The 18885-nt window shown below is 38.5% G+C and overlaps 1 protein-coding gene across 5 annotated transcripts in view; it reads left to right on the forward strand.

Moving 5' to 3' along the window:
- Positions 1 to 18885, forward strand: part of tprb (translocated promoter region b, nuclear basket protein) — an 88905-nt gene that overhangs the window by 58044 nt on the left and 11976 nt on the right. For 3 of the 5 annotated variants that reach the window (XM_059984497.1, XM_059984499.1, XM_059984500.1), the window contains exons 32-43: positions 1320 to 1466; positions 5539 to 5737; positions 6378 to 6604; positions 7151 to 7230; positions 7586 to 7794; positions 7992 to 8267; positions 9861 to 9991; positions 10752 to 10847; positions 12182 to 12373; positions 13062 to 13187; positions 15133 to 15205; positions 16446 to 16630. In XM_059984497.1, coding sequence (XP_059840480.1) covers positions 1320 to 1466; positions 5539 to 5737; positions 6378 to 6604; positions 7151 to 7230; positions 7586 to 7794; positions 7992 to 8267; positions 9861 to 9991; positions 10752 to 10847; positions 12182 to 12373; positions 13062 to 13187; positions 15133 to 15205; positions 16446 to 16630 — 1941 coding nt within the window. The remainder of the gene's footprint in view (positions 1 to 1319; positions 1467 to 5538; positions 5738 to 6377; positions 6605 to 7150; positions 7231 to 7585; positions 7795 to 7991; positions 8268 to 9860; positions 9992 to 10751; positions 10848 to 12181; positions 12374 to 13061; positions 13188 to 15132; positions 15206 to 16445; positions 16631 to 18885) is intronic. The other 2 variants (XM_059984498.1, XM_059984501.1) reach the window with 1 other exon arrangement.

The raw sequence follows: 18885 nt of genomic DNA on the forward strand, positions 1-18885 counted from the left end.
ATCCATATCTTTTGCAAATGTTTGTTCAGCGTTAAATGTGAATGATTCAAAGCTTCAATGTAATACAAACGGGTAAGATTAAAGATCTTTTTTGCATCATAATTTTCAAACTCCAAACCCAAATGCCTGTGTGATCTTCTATATCAGTTTTATCAGGAGGTATTTAAAGCCCACATTTTAAAGTAACTATTTTCTTTTACTTTACATTTCCCCCCACAAATAAGCATGCAGTTACTGGATTTCCTACCTTATAGCTCTAGCCATCTGGATTTGTTCATTCACTCCATGCATACTCCTAATTTTTGGTGCTGTATTTGTGGAGTTGCAGACTTTCTCTGTGTCAAGATGTGTTTTATCCATTTGCTCCAATTTCCACCGACATCCCAAATTCTCAAGGACACTGGTGCATTGGTAATTGGTTTCTCTGAGTTCTCCATAATATAAGCAATTGATAGAATCTGGAGACAGTTGTTGGGAGTGTCAGAGAATCTGTCGCATAGCAGAGAAACAGATCCTTAAGCCTACCATGCTTTTTTGGAATACAGAAGAATAAAATAGGTTTCGGGTAGATTTGTTTTTGGGTGGTTAAAAAAAGTGGTGTTTTGTATTTGATGTGGACTTGGTAGGCCCAAGGACCATTTACCATGCTACTCATCCCCAAATCTCATTGCCTGCCAGTTCTTGCTCCACCCCTACCCACCACCTTTTTATACTAACTCCCCTCTTTTTCTCAGTCCAGATAAAGGATCTTGACTTAAAATGTTGACAGTTCCTTTCATAGAAATGGTCTGATCCATTGATATCCTCTAGCACCTCTGTTGTTCCAGGTTCCAGCATCTACAGTCTCTTGTGTCTAAAGGAAATGTCTTGGTTTGTTTTTTGTTTCCTCCTAATTTCTTCATGTATATTCCTACATCCCTGTATTCTGAGGGATTCCCATGTTCCCAGCTGTCTGTATCTCCTTCTTTTTCAAGACTGTTTCCGCATAATCCCTTGTCAACCATGGTTGCCTAAATTTTTCCAGCCTTGCTCTTCATTGGCTTTGAACTCTTGTAAACTTAGTCTTAACATTATTGTACCTTCATACATTCATTTGTCAAAGAAAAAGATCAGATGTTGGTCTATTTACCAGCGCTTCTAAGTCCCAAACTTAAACCTGATCACCTTCCCTAACTTACCTCTCTTTGGCATCAGATTTCATTATTATATTACTTTAGTGAATGTTATTATGTTAAAAGGACAAGTGGAAGCTTTAAGAGAAGTATGCAGATCATTTTATTATGTAATTGTTTGCCCCAAAAAATTGTCTTGTCTTCCAGATGGTTGCTGAGACTTCTTCTCAGTGTACTGCAGATCAGCAAGCAGAGCAATCCTCTGCTCAAGCCACACAAGATTTGCAAGAAGCCTTTGTACAGTCTGAATCTAGAGCTAAGGCATTAGAGTCTCAGGCTGAAGCCCTGCAGAAGGTAAAGTCACAATATAATTACTAACCATCCTGATGTAGGCTTCATGTGACCAAGAGATCAAAGTTTTGTCAGGATGCATAGTTTGCACTGCAAGCATGTTAGTTGTCCATATTGAACATAATAAGAACGGAGCCAAATTTCTGTAATAGTCTGAGGTGCCCACCACCACCTGCCACCTTGACAATTTTCTTGAGTAAGCTGTAAGTTATCTGTATTTTCCTTGCCTCATTGAATTTTGATTCAAGCTCTTAGTGTGGCTGGCACCATAGAGCGAGGGATCCATAAACCAACAATATTCAGTGCAAGCAATACTTCAGCAGGCCTGGAGAATCACTGAGTGACAAAGAAAGATGTGATGCAATTATGTTAGTGGGGAAAAACAAGTAATTTAATAGATCACCTGCTGCATTAACTGTAAGCTTATCTTGTATCTTTTCTAAATCTTCAGTAACCTGTAAATACTGGGAAGGTGTCATGCTTTGTGAACTTTTTGCAACTTCCAGGTGCATTGAAATATCAATATCAAAGTCAAATTTTGACCTTTGGAAACCCAAGTTACATCTTGCCTCAGCCTAGAGATCACATCTAAAAGGCAGCTGCTCCTTGATGCCAATCTCATGCTTAGTTATCCTAAATGTACGCATTGTGTTGGTAAAAATACTTACCATGCAGCAAGATGGATATTCCCTTCTCAGATTTTGTCACAAAATTTACTGCAGATTCTTTTCCTTGCTGGTTAGGAGAGACAATTCAAAGCTTACTCAAGAAAATTGATGAACTACAGTAAGATTTTTTTTTAAAAACACCTGTGAAGAAGCCGAGAAATTCAGATGCTCTGCATGCAGATGATAATACCCAAAGAAGACTGTTACTTAAATAGGGAAAAATATTGTGCATGGAAGCAAGGGATATAGAAATGACTTGCGTATGTGACACCCATGTACTACGGTTATTGGAAGGTTTAAATGAAAGCATCCAAAGCCTCATGAATAGGGAAGCTAGTACCTGGAGGTATCTTTTTCTCTTCAGAATTATCATCATTCTGGTTGACACTACAGTTGGCGCTCCTTATCCGTGAGTTCTGCAAGCGCACATTCAACCAACTGCGAATCGAGAAAACCAGCACTTTTCCAGCACTTGTTGTTCAAGCATTGTTCGCCTCATGCCTCATTCATTTGCTACTTTGTTCCTGTGAAAAATTGGCTCCTAAAAAGCAATTAGGTGGTCAAAGCAATTCCTCAAAGGCAAAGAGCTATCTCTCGGCGAGAAAGTAGAAATATTAGATCTTTTGAAAAGTGGCGTGTGGCATTCCCAGACATCCCACCTCTCCTGGAAGCTCCAGGAGTCTCCCGCATATTGATAGCTGGTCCCTGACGCCCGCAAATTATGTACAATATCCCGGAAATCAATTTTTTTGAGAGTGAGTGGGAGAGTGAGCAGAAGAGGAAGAGTGAGAGGGAGCATCCTGATTGGTCTCTCTTCATGCTAAGTAGACCTATCAGTTTTCTCTGTGGATGGGCTTTACAGTTGACCTCAAAAATAATGACAGTGTTGCTCACTGCACTGTTTGCAACTTTTCTATTGCCTGTGGTGGGTTAAAATGTAAAAGACATGTTGAGGTGAGTTTAACAGGTGTCATTCGTTCATTAGCATAGCTAATGTCATTTAATCTAGCTGGCTAGCTGCTAAAGAGCTACTCTATTGATGTCCTATGTGATGAGGCCAAACTCCCTGTAGACTTGCTTAAATGTTGTAATAGAATAAACAAACGACTCCATGATAATATAAGTACATACTTTAACGTCACATTTTCTGCATATACCCTTTTTGGTTTACAGATTAGACAAAATCACTAAACAAAGTATTACATACACCCTTGGAGGTCAACCGAGAGTGTCGGGGGGGGGGGGGGGGGGGTTGCTACCTCCCTGAAATGATTTTTTCCAGGGTGGGATGTCTGCATTCCGAAGTGGGTCATAAGGTTGGTGAAAACGAATTGAACATTCACACAATAGAGCAGAGAGAAGCTGAAATTCGTAGAAGTGTTAGTGCTGCCCCTACAACGGCAAAAATTGTCTCTCTGGTTCATGATAAAGTGCTTGTGAAGACTGAGAAAGCATTGTGTGTGGCTAGAGGACATGTCACAGAAGCATATCTCTGTCGATGACCAAATTATACGTGAAAATGCTGTTAGTCTCTGAGCATTACTGTGATGGGATTGATAAGAGCAAGATAAAAGAGTTTAAGACTAGTAAGGGATGGCTGGCTGGCTATGTAAAGTGCTACAGCCTCAAGAACGTAAAGGTCACGGGGAGCTTCAGCTAATGCCGAGGCCGCAGCAGTGTTCCCAAAAGAGCTGCAATTCTGAAGTCTCGACGTTCAATGCTTGACGATCCTCAGCCCTTAACCTCCACAGTTCCTGACTTTAGTATTATTGAGCCTCCTCCAAAGCATTCTTATTCCCTAAACAAGTGTAGCAACTACTGTACAGGTAGTCTCTGAGTTACGAACATCTGACTTATGAACAACGTGTACTTACGAACTGAGGAAGGAGAGCATCGTCCGCCATTTTAAGTCGTTGCCATTGACACTGTGTGGAGTGTGTAACTTTGTATTTGGCTTAGATTTTTCTTAGCAAGATTCACCCAGACACCCCCCCCCCACCCCCCCGCCTTTCCGGTCAGCTGGTGTCGCAGTGAGATCAGTGCCGGGCTGGAGAACGGAGGTTCCTGAGTTCGATGCAGTGACAGACTGCTGCCAAGCGCGCTCTCCATCCATGCCGGGTTGATGTCGAACTTGCAACTCGACCTCATAAAACACAAAAACTGCCACCTTCAGTTTAAATTCCCATATGGAATATTGTGGAGGATCAAATACCCAAACCCAGCACCGCCCCCACTTGTCCCATTCAACCTGTCTCAGTGCCGTGGACTTTAGGACCCGGGAAATTCAGTGCGGTGGTCCTTAGGACCCGGCGGAGCTCGGGACTCGCCGCCCGCAGAGTTTCTGTTCCATTGATGGGAAACGATCACGATTGAAAATAAAATTGAAATATGAAGCATTTGGAAAGAGGTGAAACGTCATCGGTCATTGGAAAAGCATTAGGCTACAATCAGTCAATGATCGGAACAATCTTAAAGGATAAAGTGAGAATAATGGAGCATGTGAAAGGCCCTGCCCTGATGAAAGCTACATTTATTACTAAGCAATGCAGTGGTTTAATTATTGGAATACATACATTTCTTAAGTGTTTTATATGCATAGAAAGGTAAAATATATACTATATACTAAGACAAATGTTTGACTAAGTGATGCTAAATAATACTGGATGTACTTGTTTCGACTTACGCACAAATCCGACTTAAAGACAGACTCAGGAACGGAACTTGTTTGTATCTCGGGGACTGCCTGTATTACAAGTTTTATTCATCGTTTGATCATTGTTCGTCTCGTGTCTCATTCGTTCACTGCTTGTGTTGTGAGCGAGAGGAACAAGTAAAGTTATTTTTCTTGTCAATATTCCCTAAACATCACAGTATAACAACTATTTACATAGCACTTACATTGTATTAGGTATTATAAGTAATTTAGAGATGATTTAAAGTTATATGAGAAGATATGCCTAGGTTATATGCAAATACTGTGCCATTTTATATAAGGGACTTGAGCATCCATGCTTTTTGGTATCCGCGGGAGGTCCCAGTACCAATCCCTCGTGGATAAGGAGGGCCGATTGTATTTGAAAATGACACAATTTTGTTAGTTAGCAGTTTAAAAAATCAGATGATGGAATCATTAAGAAACCGGTACTGGAATGAATGTTTGGATCAAACATTGATGCTACTGTGTATATCTCTTGAGTCTTTTTTAAAATTTAGACTGATGAAAATCATTTGCTGTTTTGGGTATAAAACTCTGTTGTTATTGATTCAGTAATTCATAAGTTTGTTTATCCTTAATCAGTATTGCCTATCATATCATTGGGGTAATCTTGTATGCATAATTGTTTGTCTTGTGTACACAACCTATTGAATAATCACAACTTCTGCTTTCTGTAATTTTCCCCCCCCAGTCTGTGACTGAGAAAGAATCTGAAGTTAAAAAATTACAGGAAGAAGTAACCCAGTTGCAAGGTGAACTTTCCCGCTTGCGCCAGGAACTGCAGGAGAAAGCAAGTCTTGAAGAACAGCTTCGGCAGCAGATACTGGAGAAAGAGGAGAAGACCAAAAAAGCTATATTAGTTGCCAAACAGAAGATAACACAGTTAGCTGGTCAGTCACTAGCATTTTTTAACATGCGTTACATAATGAATGGAAGAATTAATTGTAGAAAAGATTACTAGAATTTGAGCTCGTACCTTTGATTGCATAATGCATGTTTCTGCACAACTCAGTGCAAAGCTTCTTCAAGAACTTGTGTGGCATGGAAGTATTTGCTTGTATTTTAACTTATCGTTTAAGTTCATTTATTAAGATTGAAGTAAGTGGAGAGTAATGATAAGCACTCTTGGACTTCTAGCCAGGTACAGATATCGATTTTAACCGATGTTTCGAAAACAAGCTCTGCCATATATACCCCTGTTGTCTGCCCCTCCTGATTGGTTAGTCCTCATCCAATCAGGTTTCTGCTGTCCCACCTTTACATTTGAATTCCAGTTCCTTCTTCGAGTGAGGTGTTCGTCTTTGTTAAAACTCTTTTCCTCTAGTTTTATTTCAATGGCTTCCCTGATGAAGCTGACAGAATTTGACATCGAAACATCCGTTAAAATCGGTACCTGTACCTGGCTGGAGGCCTGAGAAGTTTATTCATGTACACTGGGAAAGCACTAGATCCATTTTCAGAGTAATGATAGTTTACTTATGGCTCAAATATTTAGTGGGATTTGAAATTAATCTGATTGGATTGTTTTAGGTCTGAAGGAGCAGTTGGCAAAAGAGAATGAAGAGTTAAAGCAACACAATGAAGAGTTTAAGCAGCGTGTTAGTAGTTTAGATCAGCAAAGAGAGGAGCTGGAGGTACGCATGAGTGCACTCAAATCCCAGTATGATGGTCACATTACTCGACTTAAACGAGAGCTGAAAGAACACCAGGAACGACAGCATGAGCAACGTGAGGAACCACAAGAACTGACTATTAAGGTATGTGGCTAAAGTTTCTATGATGGAACTGGGGAATTGGAAATTCTTAAAAGTAATTGTCAAAATTAGAAAGGGAATTTGATATTTAATTTCTTTATAATAGACTATGCTTTTTTTTGAGATACTCAATATGACCAAATATTTGGAGAATTATATTGCAATCAAAACTTAAATTTAGTATGTCACATTGATCTTTGTGCTGTGAAATCCATAAAAATGCACCTAGTGTTATTTTTTTTTGAATTCTTTTCATCAGCTAATTCAAAGCAATTCTGAATTTAACACAACCAGGAAGCTTAATTAGTTTTGTGTTACTTATTTTTATCGGTGCAGTTTGCAGATAATCGGTTCTGATCATCTTAGTAGAGCTTATTGAGAATTAAAAAGATCTCCGTGTTCTAATTCTGTTAAAAAAAATCTATAGTGGAGAAATTATTTTATTAATGAGTTCTAACTTTGTTAATATACTGTGCATCTTTTTTAAACTGTTTAATGAAGGCATAACACAAATCGAGCTTAATGTGACTTATTTCTGTTTTGCCTTAGACTTCTGAGCCACAGAGACAGCTGGATCCACAGAGACAAATCACCTTGAAACAAACTCCAGTATCAACAGACAGGGGAAGGTAAGGATAGCCATCATTCGTTGGTATCCCCTTTTTTAAAACTAATTCAGTCTATTGCATATGACTGTCACAAACTTTAATGTAATTTAGTGATGATCCTGTCTCTTTAAATAACAAGAATTGGACTTCGGATTTAGCTAGATTTAGTGTTTAGAATCTTGTTTTACTTTTTAAAGAAAAGCAAGATCCTCCTGTTTGCAGCTTTAGTAGGTGCAGTACACTACTGAAGTATGTGTAATGCCATTGTTGTTTTGATAACAAATTGATTTTCATTATGAAAGGTGATGTTTAATTTACAGCTGATTTACTTCTGAATGGGATACATTAACTAAATTTTCTTCAAACTTCCATGTAGTTCAAGCTCATCAGATCCACCAACAGCCAATATCAAGCCCACCCCTCTTGTGGCAACACCAAGTAAAGTTGCCGCTGGGCCAGTGCCTGGCAGTAAGTCCACACCGAGAGCCAGTATTCGTCCAATGGTTACACCAGCAACTGTCACTGGACCAGCCACAACGCCAACTGCAACAGTGATGCCAACAACACAAGTTGAATCACAAGAAGGTATGTAGTTTAAATATTGAACCAAAGAGCAAGCAACCACTATCAAATAGTTTGAAACTCGCAGCTCTACAATATTTAGTGATTTATCACAGTAGAAAAAGTTGATTTTTAAATCCAATTAATATTTTGTTCAATGGATAACAATGTTGGTTGTTAACTGTGTCTTTGTATTTAATTTCACCTTCACCTTTATGCAGCAGCCATACAGTCAGAAGGACCAGTGGAACATGTAACTGTTTTTGGTAGCACAAGTGGAACAGTGCGTTCAACAAGTCCAAATATCCCAAACTTGTCACAGCCTATTTTAACAGTCCAGCAGCAACAGACACAAGCAACAGCATTTGTACAGCCCACTCAACAAACTCTTCAGCAGGTAGAGCCAGCAAATCAGGAGATTTCAACAAACCTAGCAGATGTTGTGCAGAGCTCCCCAATGGAACGACCATCCACTTCCACTGCTGTATTTGGAACAGGTTAGTTTATGCTATGATCTGAAAATTGCTTCAATTTATTCCTGAAAATCAAAAAAAAGTGCATATTCTAATAGTCTAAAAGAAAAGCAAAATGCTGGAAATAAATCAGTCCACATCTGTGGGAAAATGAGCCACAAGTTGGAGTTTTGATGCTTTATATCGGATATGAAGCATTGATTCACTTCTTCTTAACCTTCAGCCTGACCTGCTGATTACTTCCAGCATTTTCTATTTTAGTTTGAGTCAGTTTGATCTTATTAATCCTGAATTGAAATTTTCCACTTCATTTGTGAGTATGTTGAGGAGTGAGAGCTCTTGTCTGTTCTGCCAATTCTGTAAGACAATAGCTGATACCCTTCTTCATCTTTTGTAACACATATAACCTTGAAATGCTAAAATCGTATTGGCATCATTCTTGGAAGTGCCATTCGACACATAGAAAAACTGTGTTGTGGGAGGAAAGTGGTATTGGTTGAGGAAGAATTTTATGCTCTCATTTTATTTTGGCTGCCTCCAGATTTAAGATTGCATAACCAAACTCTTTGCTGTGAAACTCAAGAACCTAATTTTGGCTTCCCTGGATAAGTTAAAATTCTCCCGTTGAATGTGTTTAATCCCAGAACGAGACACATTTAATCTCAGTTGGAAACTGATACGTGATGTGGCTTCACTGAAGTCCTACCTGAATGTAATAAGACCCTTGTCACTCGTGGTCTGCTTTGTAAGAAAGACCAGTGTAAGGTCTCTGAATTCTTAGTGTAGCCTGTTTGTGTGCAAAGATGCCCTAGTCCACTTAATACTAATATTTCCTCAGCTGGAAAATCTCTGTTCCATTTGGCACGGTCCTGCTTCAACTCACAGCCTATCCACAAGTGACTTAAATCTTGTTACCTTCCCTGTAGTTGTCTTTCATATTCTGAATATTTGGATTCAGTTTCTGGAATGAATGAGTCAAGTTCAAATTGCTAAGTTCTAAGTATTCTTTCATTATCCCCCAAGATGGTGCCAACCTGAAATTGACATTTTTTATTGTTTTCTCCCTATTAATCAAACTTGAATCTTGGTAATTTCTTGCCCCTTTTATAGCCAATGAACTTTTGTATGCCCTCAAATAAATATTGCAGATTTTAAGAAATATTATGATGTGATTTATGACCAATTAATTTCTGACCTCACTTAAATTACTTGTATTTGCGTCTACTTAGTTATTGTAGGAAATGAAAGCTAGGCAAGCTATTTCCAAGAAGCAAACATTGTGGAAAGTTAATTACAAATAAAATGCACTTTTTTCTTTTTGTGGGAAACTGACTGCCTGATCTCCCTTGATCAAAACAAGTTGAAACAAGTGTTGTATAGGAAATTTAATTTGAGAACCTGTACTTTTACAAACCTACAATGCTACTTCAAACATTTTTGAAAGTTGATACTGGGTTCCTGAACAATGATACAACTCTTACTAAATGTTACTGTAATCCACAGTAGCATTTATTAAGCAGTTTCCATGCAGTGATTGAACTTCTAGACTTTGGGACTATTAGGTTCTCAAATTTTTTTGAATTTGAAATAAAGGTATGAAGGAGTGTCACTTTTCAGTTTCAGGTTCCACTCCTATGACTAAACGTCAACGTGAAGATGATGAAGAGACCAGTGCTGATAATACAGCTCATGGTCAGGAAGAGTCTTCAGAACATCAGTCAAAGAAAGTGAAACTCACCCAACGAGCGGTACGTGAGGTGGTTAATGTATTGCTGATGTATTTAGAACATAGCCAGGATGTAGGGAAAGGGAAGCTTCTCTGATTTGAAACTGCTTAAAATGGAAAGTAACTCAATTACATAAATGGGGGAGAAAAGGAGTAAGATAAAATAATAGAAAAGGAATGCCATTTGAAAGTACCTGTTCCTACAAAGAGTTACTGTAATCTGGAGCCTTTTCCCATTAAAGGTATGTGGTGAAACAGATACAATTTTCTGAAACATATCAATCAATTATTAGAGAGCATAGCATCAAGATAAGAGGTTGGAGTATTGAATAACAATGAATCAAGTTTATGATCAGCTAGAAGGCATTTGTGAATGGCAAATTGATTAGAAATGTTAATAAAATTTGTGGAGAATATTGTAAAACTGGGGACTTTAGTGGTGTAGGACTGAAACATTTTTTGGACTATTGAATATTGCACATTTAATGTTACACAATAGTATAAAACAGGGAGCACCAGAAATGGAATCTTTGATGAGCAGGAGGGATGCTTGGCAAATATTTCTCAATGGGCAAAATGCCGAACCATTGAGATTGCTGATAGTGGATTATCGGAGTTTTACTGAAGTTGGAAAAGGACAGTTCAGGTGTGTGGAGGGATGATAATTTTCTCAAAAAATATATACACTGAAGTCCCTGCTCCATGGGAAGCTTTCATTTTTTTTTGTAGAATTAATGTTAAATGCTCAAAGTATTGAACACCAGAATGTTTTTCATCTTCAGGAAGAGCATGTGCAAGAGATCGAAGAAAGCGCAGAAGCAGAAACTGAAATGCAGATCCAGTCTGAAAACCTGGATTCACAGGACTCTATCACCCAGGTCAGTTAATTATCACCAGTCAGTCTTGAGCTGTAAAGATGTGGTTATATAGGTAGTCCCCAAGTTACGAATGTTGAACTTATGAACAACTCGTACTTACAAACCGAGGAAGGAGAATGCCATCTGCCATTTTAAGTCGGATCACAATGCTGTCCGACATCTGAAGTTGTTGCTGTTGACATTGTGAGCGTGTAACTTTGTATTTGGCTTAAATTTTTCTTAGCAAGATTCACCTGGACCCCGCCCACCCCCCTTTTCCAGTCGGCTAGTGGTGCAATGAGATTGGTGCTGGGCTTGAGAACAGAGGTTCCCAAATTCGATACAGTGACAGATTGCTTCCAAGCGTGCTTTCCATCCATGCCAGGTTGATGTCGATCTTGCAACTCGACCTCGTTTTAAAAAAAACCTGCCACCTCCAGTTTAAATTCCCACACGGAATATTGTGGAGGATGAAATACCCAAACCCAGCACAACCCCCACTTGTCCCATTTAACCTGTCTCAGTGTGGCGGACTTTAGGACCTGGGGATTCAGTGCAGTGGTCCTTAGGACCTTGTAGAGCTCAGCCATCAAAGCTCGGGCCCCACCGCCCAGAGTGTTTCTGTTCCGTTAACGGGAAGCAATCGCAATTAAAAATAAATTGGAAATAACAAAGCGTTTGGAAAGAGTTGAGACGCCATCAGTCATTGGAAAAGCATTAGGCTACAGTCAGTCAGCGATCGGAACAATTTTAAAGGATAAAAGTGAGAATAATGGAGCATGTGAAAGCCCTGCCCTGATGAAAGCTACAATTATTACTAAGCAACGCAGTGGTTTAATTGGAACACATACGTTTCTTAAGTGTTTTATATGCATAAAAAAGTAAAATATATATTATATACTAAGACAAACGCTAAATAATGCCGGATGTACTTGTTTCGACTTGCGTACAAATCCGACTTAAAGATGGACTCAGGAACGGAACTCATTTGTAACCTGGGGACTGCCTGTAGTATTAAATCCTGATTAGGTATCCCATGGACAGTCTAGGAACCAAGCACAAGTTTAGATTTCATTCAAAGTAATTGCCATATTTTTTTAATTAACATTGATTTTCCTTTACATGAAACTCTTGCCATCGAGAAAGGGAAAAATCCCAATTGCTGCTTAATTCCTTGTGGAATGAAGTTAGCACAGTAATTGTCACCAATATTAGACCCTTAAGAAGTTGATATGAAATAGGGATATCTTCCTTTACTAAAGAAACATTATCACTCAATTTGCAGTGTCTTAAATTTCTTATTGCTATCTTAGCAATTTCCCCAATGAAAATAATTTCTGACATTGTGTTTGTAGGTGGTTATTGAAGAATACCCACCTTCTCAACTAATGGAAGATAATGAAGAGGCATCTCACCCTTTGGATTTAGACCCTCAACCATTAGAACATCAGCTGAATACTCAGTATTCACAAGGTTCTCAAACACCAAGTGAATACATTATTATTGAGAGTGATGAAGATCCAGACAATGAAGAGGACCAAGAGCAGGTAAATGTTCTGAAACTGGATCTGATTGAATTCAAATAGTACTTGGCTGATTTATTAATCTGATTCACATTTTGAGCAGCATTTTATTGTGTTAGATTGTCAGAGCTTCACTATATTTCTTCCAACCTGGAAAGGACACATTTTATACCTACTAGTAGTTAGTCTTCTGTCAATGCAGAACCTATTCACTTTGCTATTCTTCTGTTTGCATAAAGATCCAACCAACACATTAATCTTTTTACACAGTTTTCCCAGAGTTAAATGTTGAGCAGCATAGTCAGTATAATGCCCTAGTTAAAGCTGTGTGCAATGTCTAAGTTCTGCACAAGAGGGTGAAAAGTAATATTTTAAATTGCAGCAGACTATAAAAACTGATATTCATTATAATTCTAATGAGTTCAACTTTTATTTCCATAATATAATTTGAGCAAAAGTGATCAAGAATACTCATTTGCACGAAAAAACTTTCTCCACAATTGGATAATCTTTCTGTAATATCAGAATTAGAATCCAAGCCAGCGACAAGCCTTCAGCTATTTCCATGAAGAACATTTGCAGATTTTTCTTGCAAAACAGCTTGCTTTTGAGTTCTAAATGTAGGAAGTCAGCTAATTACTCAAAATATTTTTGCTTGGGAATTTTAATGGTGAGAGCTGAAACGGTTGACTTGTATTTTCAATCATTTTAGGGATATGAAGAGGATGATGAAGAGGAGGATGATGACGATGATACTGGTATTGAGGATGGTGATGGTGAAGATAGTAACGAGGGTAGTCCTGAGGGAGAAGATAATTATGATGATGGCAATGTTGAGGTATGCAAGGTTTTGAGACCTGTGTATCTTAGATTGAAGCTGGCTAACGATAAAACCTTATCATGGAAGTTTTGGATCAAAATATTTAATTTCCTAAATGTCTTTCCACTCTTGTCTGTCCCACCTTTATTGAATTTACTGATTATTTGAAGTGCTCATTTTTGCTTGCCCTCAAGCATCACATTTCGAGAGACTAGGCATGTTTATGCAGCTTACCACCATGATTCCTGTTTGTGAACATGAGCTGTTTTCTTCACCAAAAGCAAAGCCTTTTACTACAGCTTGGTGAGTATAACTGAGAGTATGCACCCATAGCTCCATAAAATTGAAATGTCACTTTTTCTAATCATAACTTTTTTTGAAGTAACAGTCAACCTTCCATTAACTTTTTTTCTCTTCTAACAACTTGTATCTTGTAACTACCTTGTTATAGCCTTTTTTTGAAACATTGAACTGTTATTTTTATCTTTTCACAATTGCTACCTCTTAAATCATTTGACCAATTACTGTTCATTCAAATAATATTTAGAAGGGTGCGAAGATGCATATTGATTTTGGAATTGGAAACATAAGCATGTCACAAACATGCAACAGCTATTCTCTTTGTTGGGGTGGCTATGTGAGAACTTTGCAATTAGGATGAAATTGGAATATTTCAACTGCTCTGGGTGAGAAGGCTTGGTGTGGGAGCCAGTAGTTTGGTGCTGTAGCAGATCATCATGCAAATAACATTTTATTAAGGTTTTGGTTTGCTAGAATTTAAGTGGCTAAAATGATTCTCTTGACAGTAACAGTAGAGATGATAAGTGGTATGATGGTAAGGATTTGGCAACTTGAGTTTAGGGTCTTGAAATTGTTACGAACCCCGTAACTGGGTCACTTAGCAGCAAAGATAGAGAAGTCCATTGAAGTCTGATGATACTATTTTTAACAGTATTTATTAGTAAAAATACACAAAAATAATATCAATGCAAATATACAGATAATATAGGTCGTCAATACTAAATCTAAAAGTGTGGGTATAATAATAATCAATTAGAAATAAGCTCTATCGTTGTCTAGGGGAAAATGTATTGTCCGATGGAAATATAAAGTTCACTCAGTTCATGCAGGCTGCAGGCTTTGGGGACTGCTTTGTTGCAATGATTGGAGAGAGAGAGAGAGTGAGATTTTGAGAAAAACTTGCAGGCTTTCCTTTTATGATTTTGATCCGTCAGGAGTCTTGTTGTCGTGGCCTTTCACTTGTGGCCTCTCCTTTAGCTAAACCGTGATGAGCCCGCCACCCTGGCAAGGGAGGATGCACACGAGCCCCCACCGGCTGTCGCTATTAAACGCTGTCATGGGATCTCTAGCGCCTCTCCTGGTGTGTCTAAAGGGGTTGTTCCCCAGACCCTCTTTTATCCTTACTCACGGGGTCTCAGATGTCAATCAGGTTGGGATGATGCAATCCCTCAACCAGACCACTCTGGTTGTCCCCTGAGGGTTTTCAGTGAATAGTACAGTACTCAATACACAATTCCATCTCCAAGAGACAATAGCTGCTATCAGTGGTTCCGTTTCGCTGAGGCCAGGACACATTCCAAACCTTGTGGATGCTGCGTGTCTCTGTCTCATTTCCTGGGTCCCAGACCCGAATTAATAGTGATCTTGCGATTCTCAAAAAGGAGGGGGCGACTTTGTACCCTTCGGCCCCTCAGAGTTGCGTTACATTCGTAACAAAATTAAACCACACCATGGGAGCACTAAGAAATATATCCTCAGAATATATTTGAATATATTAGCTCACGTATTTGAAGCACTCTCTGATTTGGGATTTGCCTTTTCTTGGCCCTTTTTCAGTCATCATAAAGTTTTCTTGCTGCTGAAATTAAGTTTTCACAGCTTGTATACTGGGTAGTATTTGTTCAAACCTCTGAACTCTTAATCAAGGTTGCTTTTCACACAGGCTGCCGATGGGACAGATCCTAGTACAGATGAACAAACTACAAAAGAAAGTACTCAAGTTTCAGAGGATAATTGTAAGTCTTAGTAAATAACTTGCCTTTAAAATGGAATTTGACTGGTAAAATGTAAAGTATACATAAGATGCATTAGAATTTAAACATTTTACTGAATGATCATAGTGACATGTCTTGTGAAATTTTTTCTTGCCTCTTGAATAATAACTCATCTGTCAGTTTCTTGGTTTCATTAAAATACACAAAAGTGGCAATTAATAATTAAATGCTGGAAGAACTTGGCAGGCAAGGCAGCATCTATGGAAAAGGGTAAACAGTCAATGTTTTGGGCCGAGACCCTTCATCAATCATATTGTGTGTATTACTTTGATTTCCAGCATCTGCAGATTTTCTTTTGTTTGTAACTAATCATTAACTTTTACTTCAAAAGGCCAGAATTCCATTGCAGTGATGCAATGCACTGCACATTACTCACTGAGTTTACACATAAAATGAACTAACTATACCCTGGTGGGCCTTGCGGATGTAAGTAAAATTGTAATGAGAGGTCTTATCAAGTCCTGCCAATGTAAATGCTGAAAAATGTCTTCAGCAGCTGGCTAGGCCATGCTCAGCTTTAACAGCTGTTAACTAGTTTGAATAAAATTCATCAATTTCAACATTCAAATCTATTGAAAGTTAATTAAGCAATTGATAATTCAGAAAAATTTAAATTATTTAATTAATAACATATTAATACAATTCATTTAAAAACACAGCTGGAAGTGACCTAAAACTTTGTCATTTGCAGCTATTCCATTCCTTTGAAATGAATAGTCACTGAATCTCCACCAAGTCCAAACTCCCTCTGATGCAGGTTTAGCAGACAGATTCCCCAGTGAAAACAAATAGCAAGCTGGAACTCCAACAATCACCTTTCAAGAATTTTCCTTGACTTATGTCAAGGAAAGCCAACATTTAAACCATTTCAGTCCTTTGTCCTTGTATAATTTAGAGTAGAATTATATCCTTTGCAATCGTTTAAGGTTGGTCACTCATGTTTTAATATGCAGATTTAGTAATATTATGTCATTATTTTGTGTCATATGCTTTTAAAGAATAAAAAATGTGGTTAGTGTGTACTTTCCTGTTTCAAGAAAGATTTTTAAAATCTAACTTTGATACAACAAGTGGTTTAGCATAGAAATTTCAACCATGAAATAATTTTCATTTTGCAAGATGTGTAATTTTAGAAGTTCTCTATGGTAAAATGTGCTAAAATTTCCCAGTAACAAGTATAATGTTCCCATTTTGTCTATAGCTGGAGGTGAAGGTTGTGTCACCACCACAGAGTCCTACACACCAGAGACTCCAAGAGAGCAACAGGCAGTTGTTGAAAGACCAGCTTCGCGAGCTCGGCGTTCACCAAGGAGACCACCACATCCTCTTCCACCAAGGCTTACAATACAACCTCCGGCCCCAGAATTGGGGCCACCTGCTGTACAGGTGCTTAAACCGAAGTTGCATTTTTTTACATATACTTTTATATCCACTAGTTTCTTACAGTTGTACAGAAAATGACATAATTCATGGCATTTTTAAAGTTGCACATTTTATTGTATGTTGACCTGCAGCTGTAAACAAAAGCCAATAGTTTTTGAATCAAGAAATTAGCAGCAATCAAACATAGTTTGTTTATATATTGTTTTTTGTTTACTGGCCAATCTGTGTGTAAATTTCAAGATGCCTCTCAACTTAGTGGCATCTGTTCCAGCTGTGTTGTTCATTCATCCAATCTAAAGTTTTTGTCATGTGCACTGTCATCAAATTTGCATGTATTAATTTCCAATTCATCTACTTTCATTTCTGAGTTTATTTCCCTGTTCTTAAATTATTTTCTAAATCACATCTTGCATCTACAGACCAGTAGACTCAATTTGTTAAGTTACACAACATATTTTACTTCTGGAAATGGGTGTTTTGAAATGGCCTCCTTGAATCTGGTTGATTGCTTCTGCTTGAAAGGAAATATTTTTGAAACCATCCTATTTTGAAGTGGATTATGCCAACAACCCCCCCCCCCCACTTAACACGTGAATTGCCTGCACCTGTTAATTAAAAAATTATCGTTGAATCCACCAAAAAATAGCCTTGACTTCACATTACAGAAGGGATATGGCTTTGGAGAGGAGGCAGAAGAGATTCAGGGTTTTGCTTGGACTAAAGAGTTTTAGCTCTAAGGAGAGGTTGGGCAAATTGGATAATTTTCTTTGGAGCTTCAGAGGCTAAGGGGCATCGTAATAGAAGTGTATGATATTATGAGAAATTAGGTAGATATTTTATCCTGACCCTGGGTAGAAACATCAAATACTAGAAAGCATAGCTTCAAGATAGAGGAAAGTTTGAAGGCAATTTTCGTGATACATTTTTGTTTTACAGTAGTTAGTGTTTGGAACACACTGCTGGGGAGGTTGTGGAAGCTGAGATGCAGTGGTGACATTTAAGAGGTATTTAGACAGCTTCATAAACAGTCAAGGATGTAGATAAATGGGCATTTTAATGTAGTTATGAACATTGTAGTGTTCTGTGTTCTGTTCGTGTTGTTGCATCTTTACTATCATCATGGAATTATAATGACATTGTCTGCTCCTGGAAATGCCATGTGATTTGCATCACCAGCTACTGTTTTTGCAGAAACTACTCGTGTTTCCTCTTTATATCTCATGGGTTCAGCATGTTGATGTTTTCTGTGTCTGCTTATTCCATCGCTATCACTTCGGGTGCAGTAATAGGAGGGAGAGTAGGGTGGGGGCAGCAAGAGCTGCTTGTAGGAGAAAGTGAGAAGATTACAGGACATGTCCCATTACTTCCCAAACAAATTAGCTCTTCATTTTATTGGTTTCTCAGTGTCACATGAACCAAGTTACAGTGAAAAGCTCATCTTAAGACCATAACACGTAGGAGCAGAATTAGGTCATTTGGCCCTTCGAGTCTGCTCTGCCATTTCACCATGGCTGTTCCATTTTTCCTCAACCTCTGCCTTAAATATACACACACCATTCTCTGGCTAAAGAAATCCCTCCTCATCTCCATTCTAAAAGGATGCCATTCTATTCTGAAGGCTGTGCCCTCTGGCCTTGGACTACACCACCATAGGAAACATCCACTCCACATTCACTATGAAGTTCTTTCACCATTTGATAATTTTCAATGAGGTCACCCCTCATTTTTCTGAATTCCAGTGAATACAGGGCCAGAGCCACCAAACACTCTTCATATGACAAGGTGTTGAAACCTGGAGCCATTTTCGTTTTGATCCTCTCCAGTTTCAGCACATCCTTTCTAAGATGAGGTGCCCAAAACAGCTCACAGTACTCCCAAGTGAGGCCTCACCAGTGCTTTATGAAGTGGCAACATTACATACTTGCTTGTCTATTCTAGACCTCTTGAAATGAATGCTAATGTCGCATTTGCCTTCCTCACCACAGGCTGTACCTGCAAATTAACCTTTAGGGAATCCTGCACAAGGACTTTCAAGTCTCTTTGTAGCTCAGCTTTTTGTATTTTCTCTCAGTTTAGAAAATAATCAACCCTTTCATTTCTTCTACCAAAGTACATGACCGTACGCTTCCTGACACTGTGTTCCAGCTGCCACTTCTTTGTTCTTTCTTCTAATCTGTCTAGGTCCTTCTATATTTTCTCAAAACTACCTGCCCCTCCACCTATTTACATATCATCTGCAAACTTTGCAACACAGCCGC

Source organism: Hypanus sabinus, chromosome 11 (genome assembly GCF_030144855.1).
Source record: "Hypanus sabinus isolate sHypSab1 chromosome 11, sHypSab1.hap1, whole genome shotgun sequence".
Lineage (NCBI taxonomy): Eukaryota > Metazoa > Chordata > Chondrichthyes > Myliobatiformes > Dasyatidae > Hypanus > Hypanus sabinus.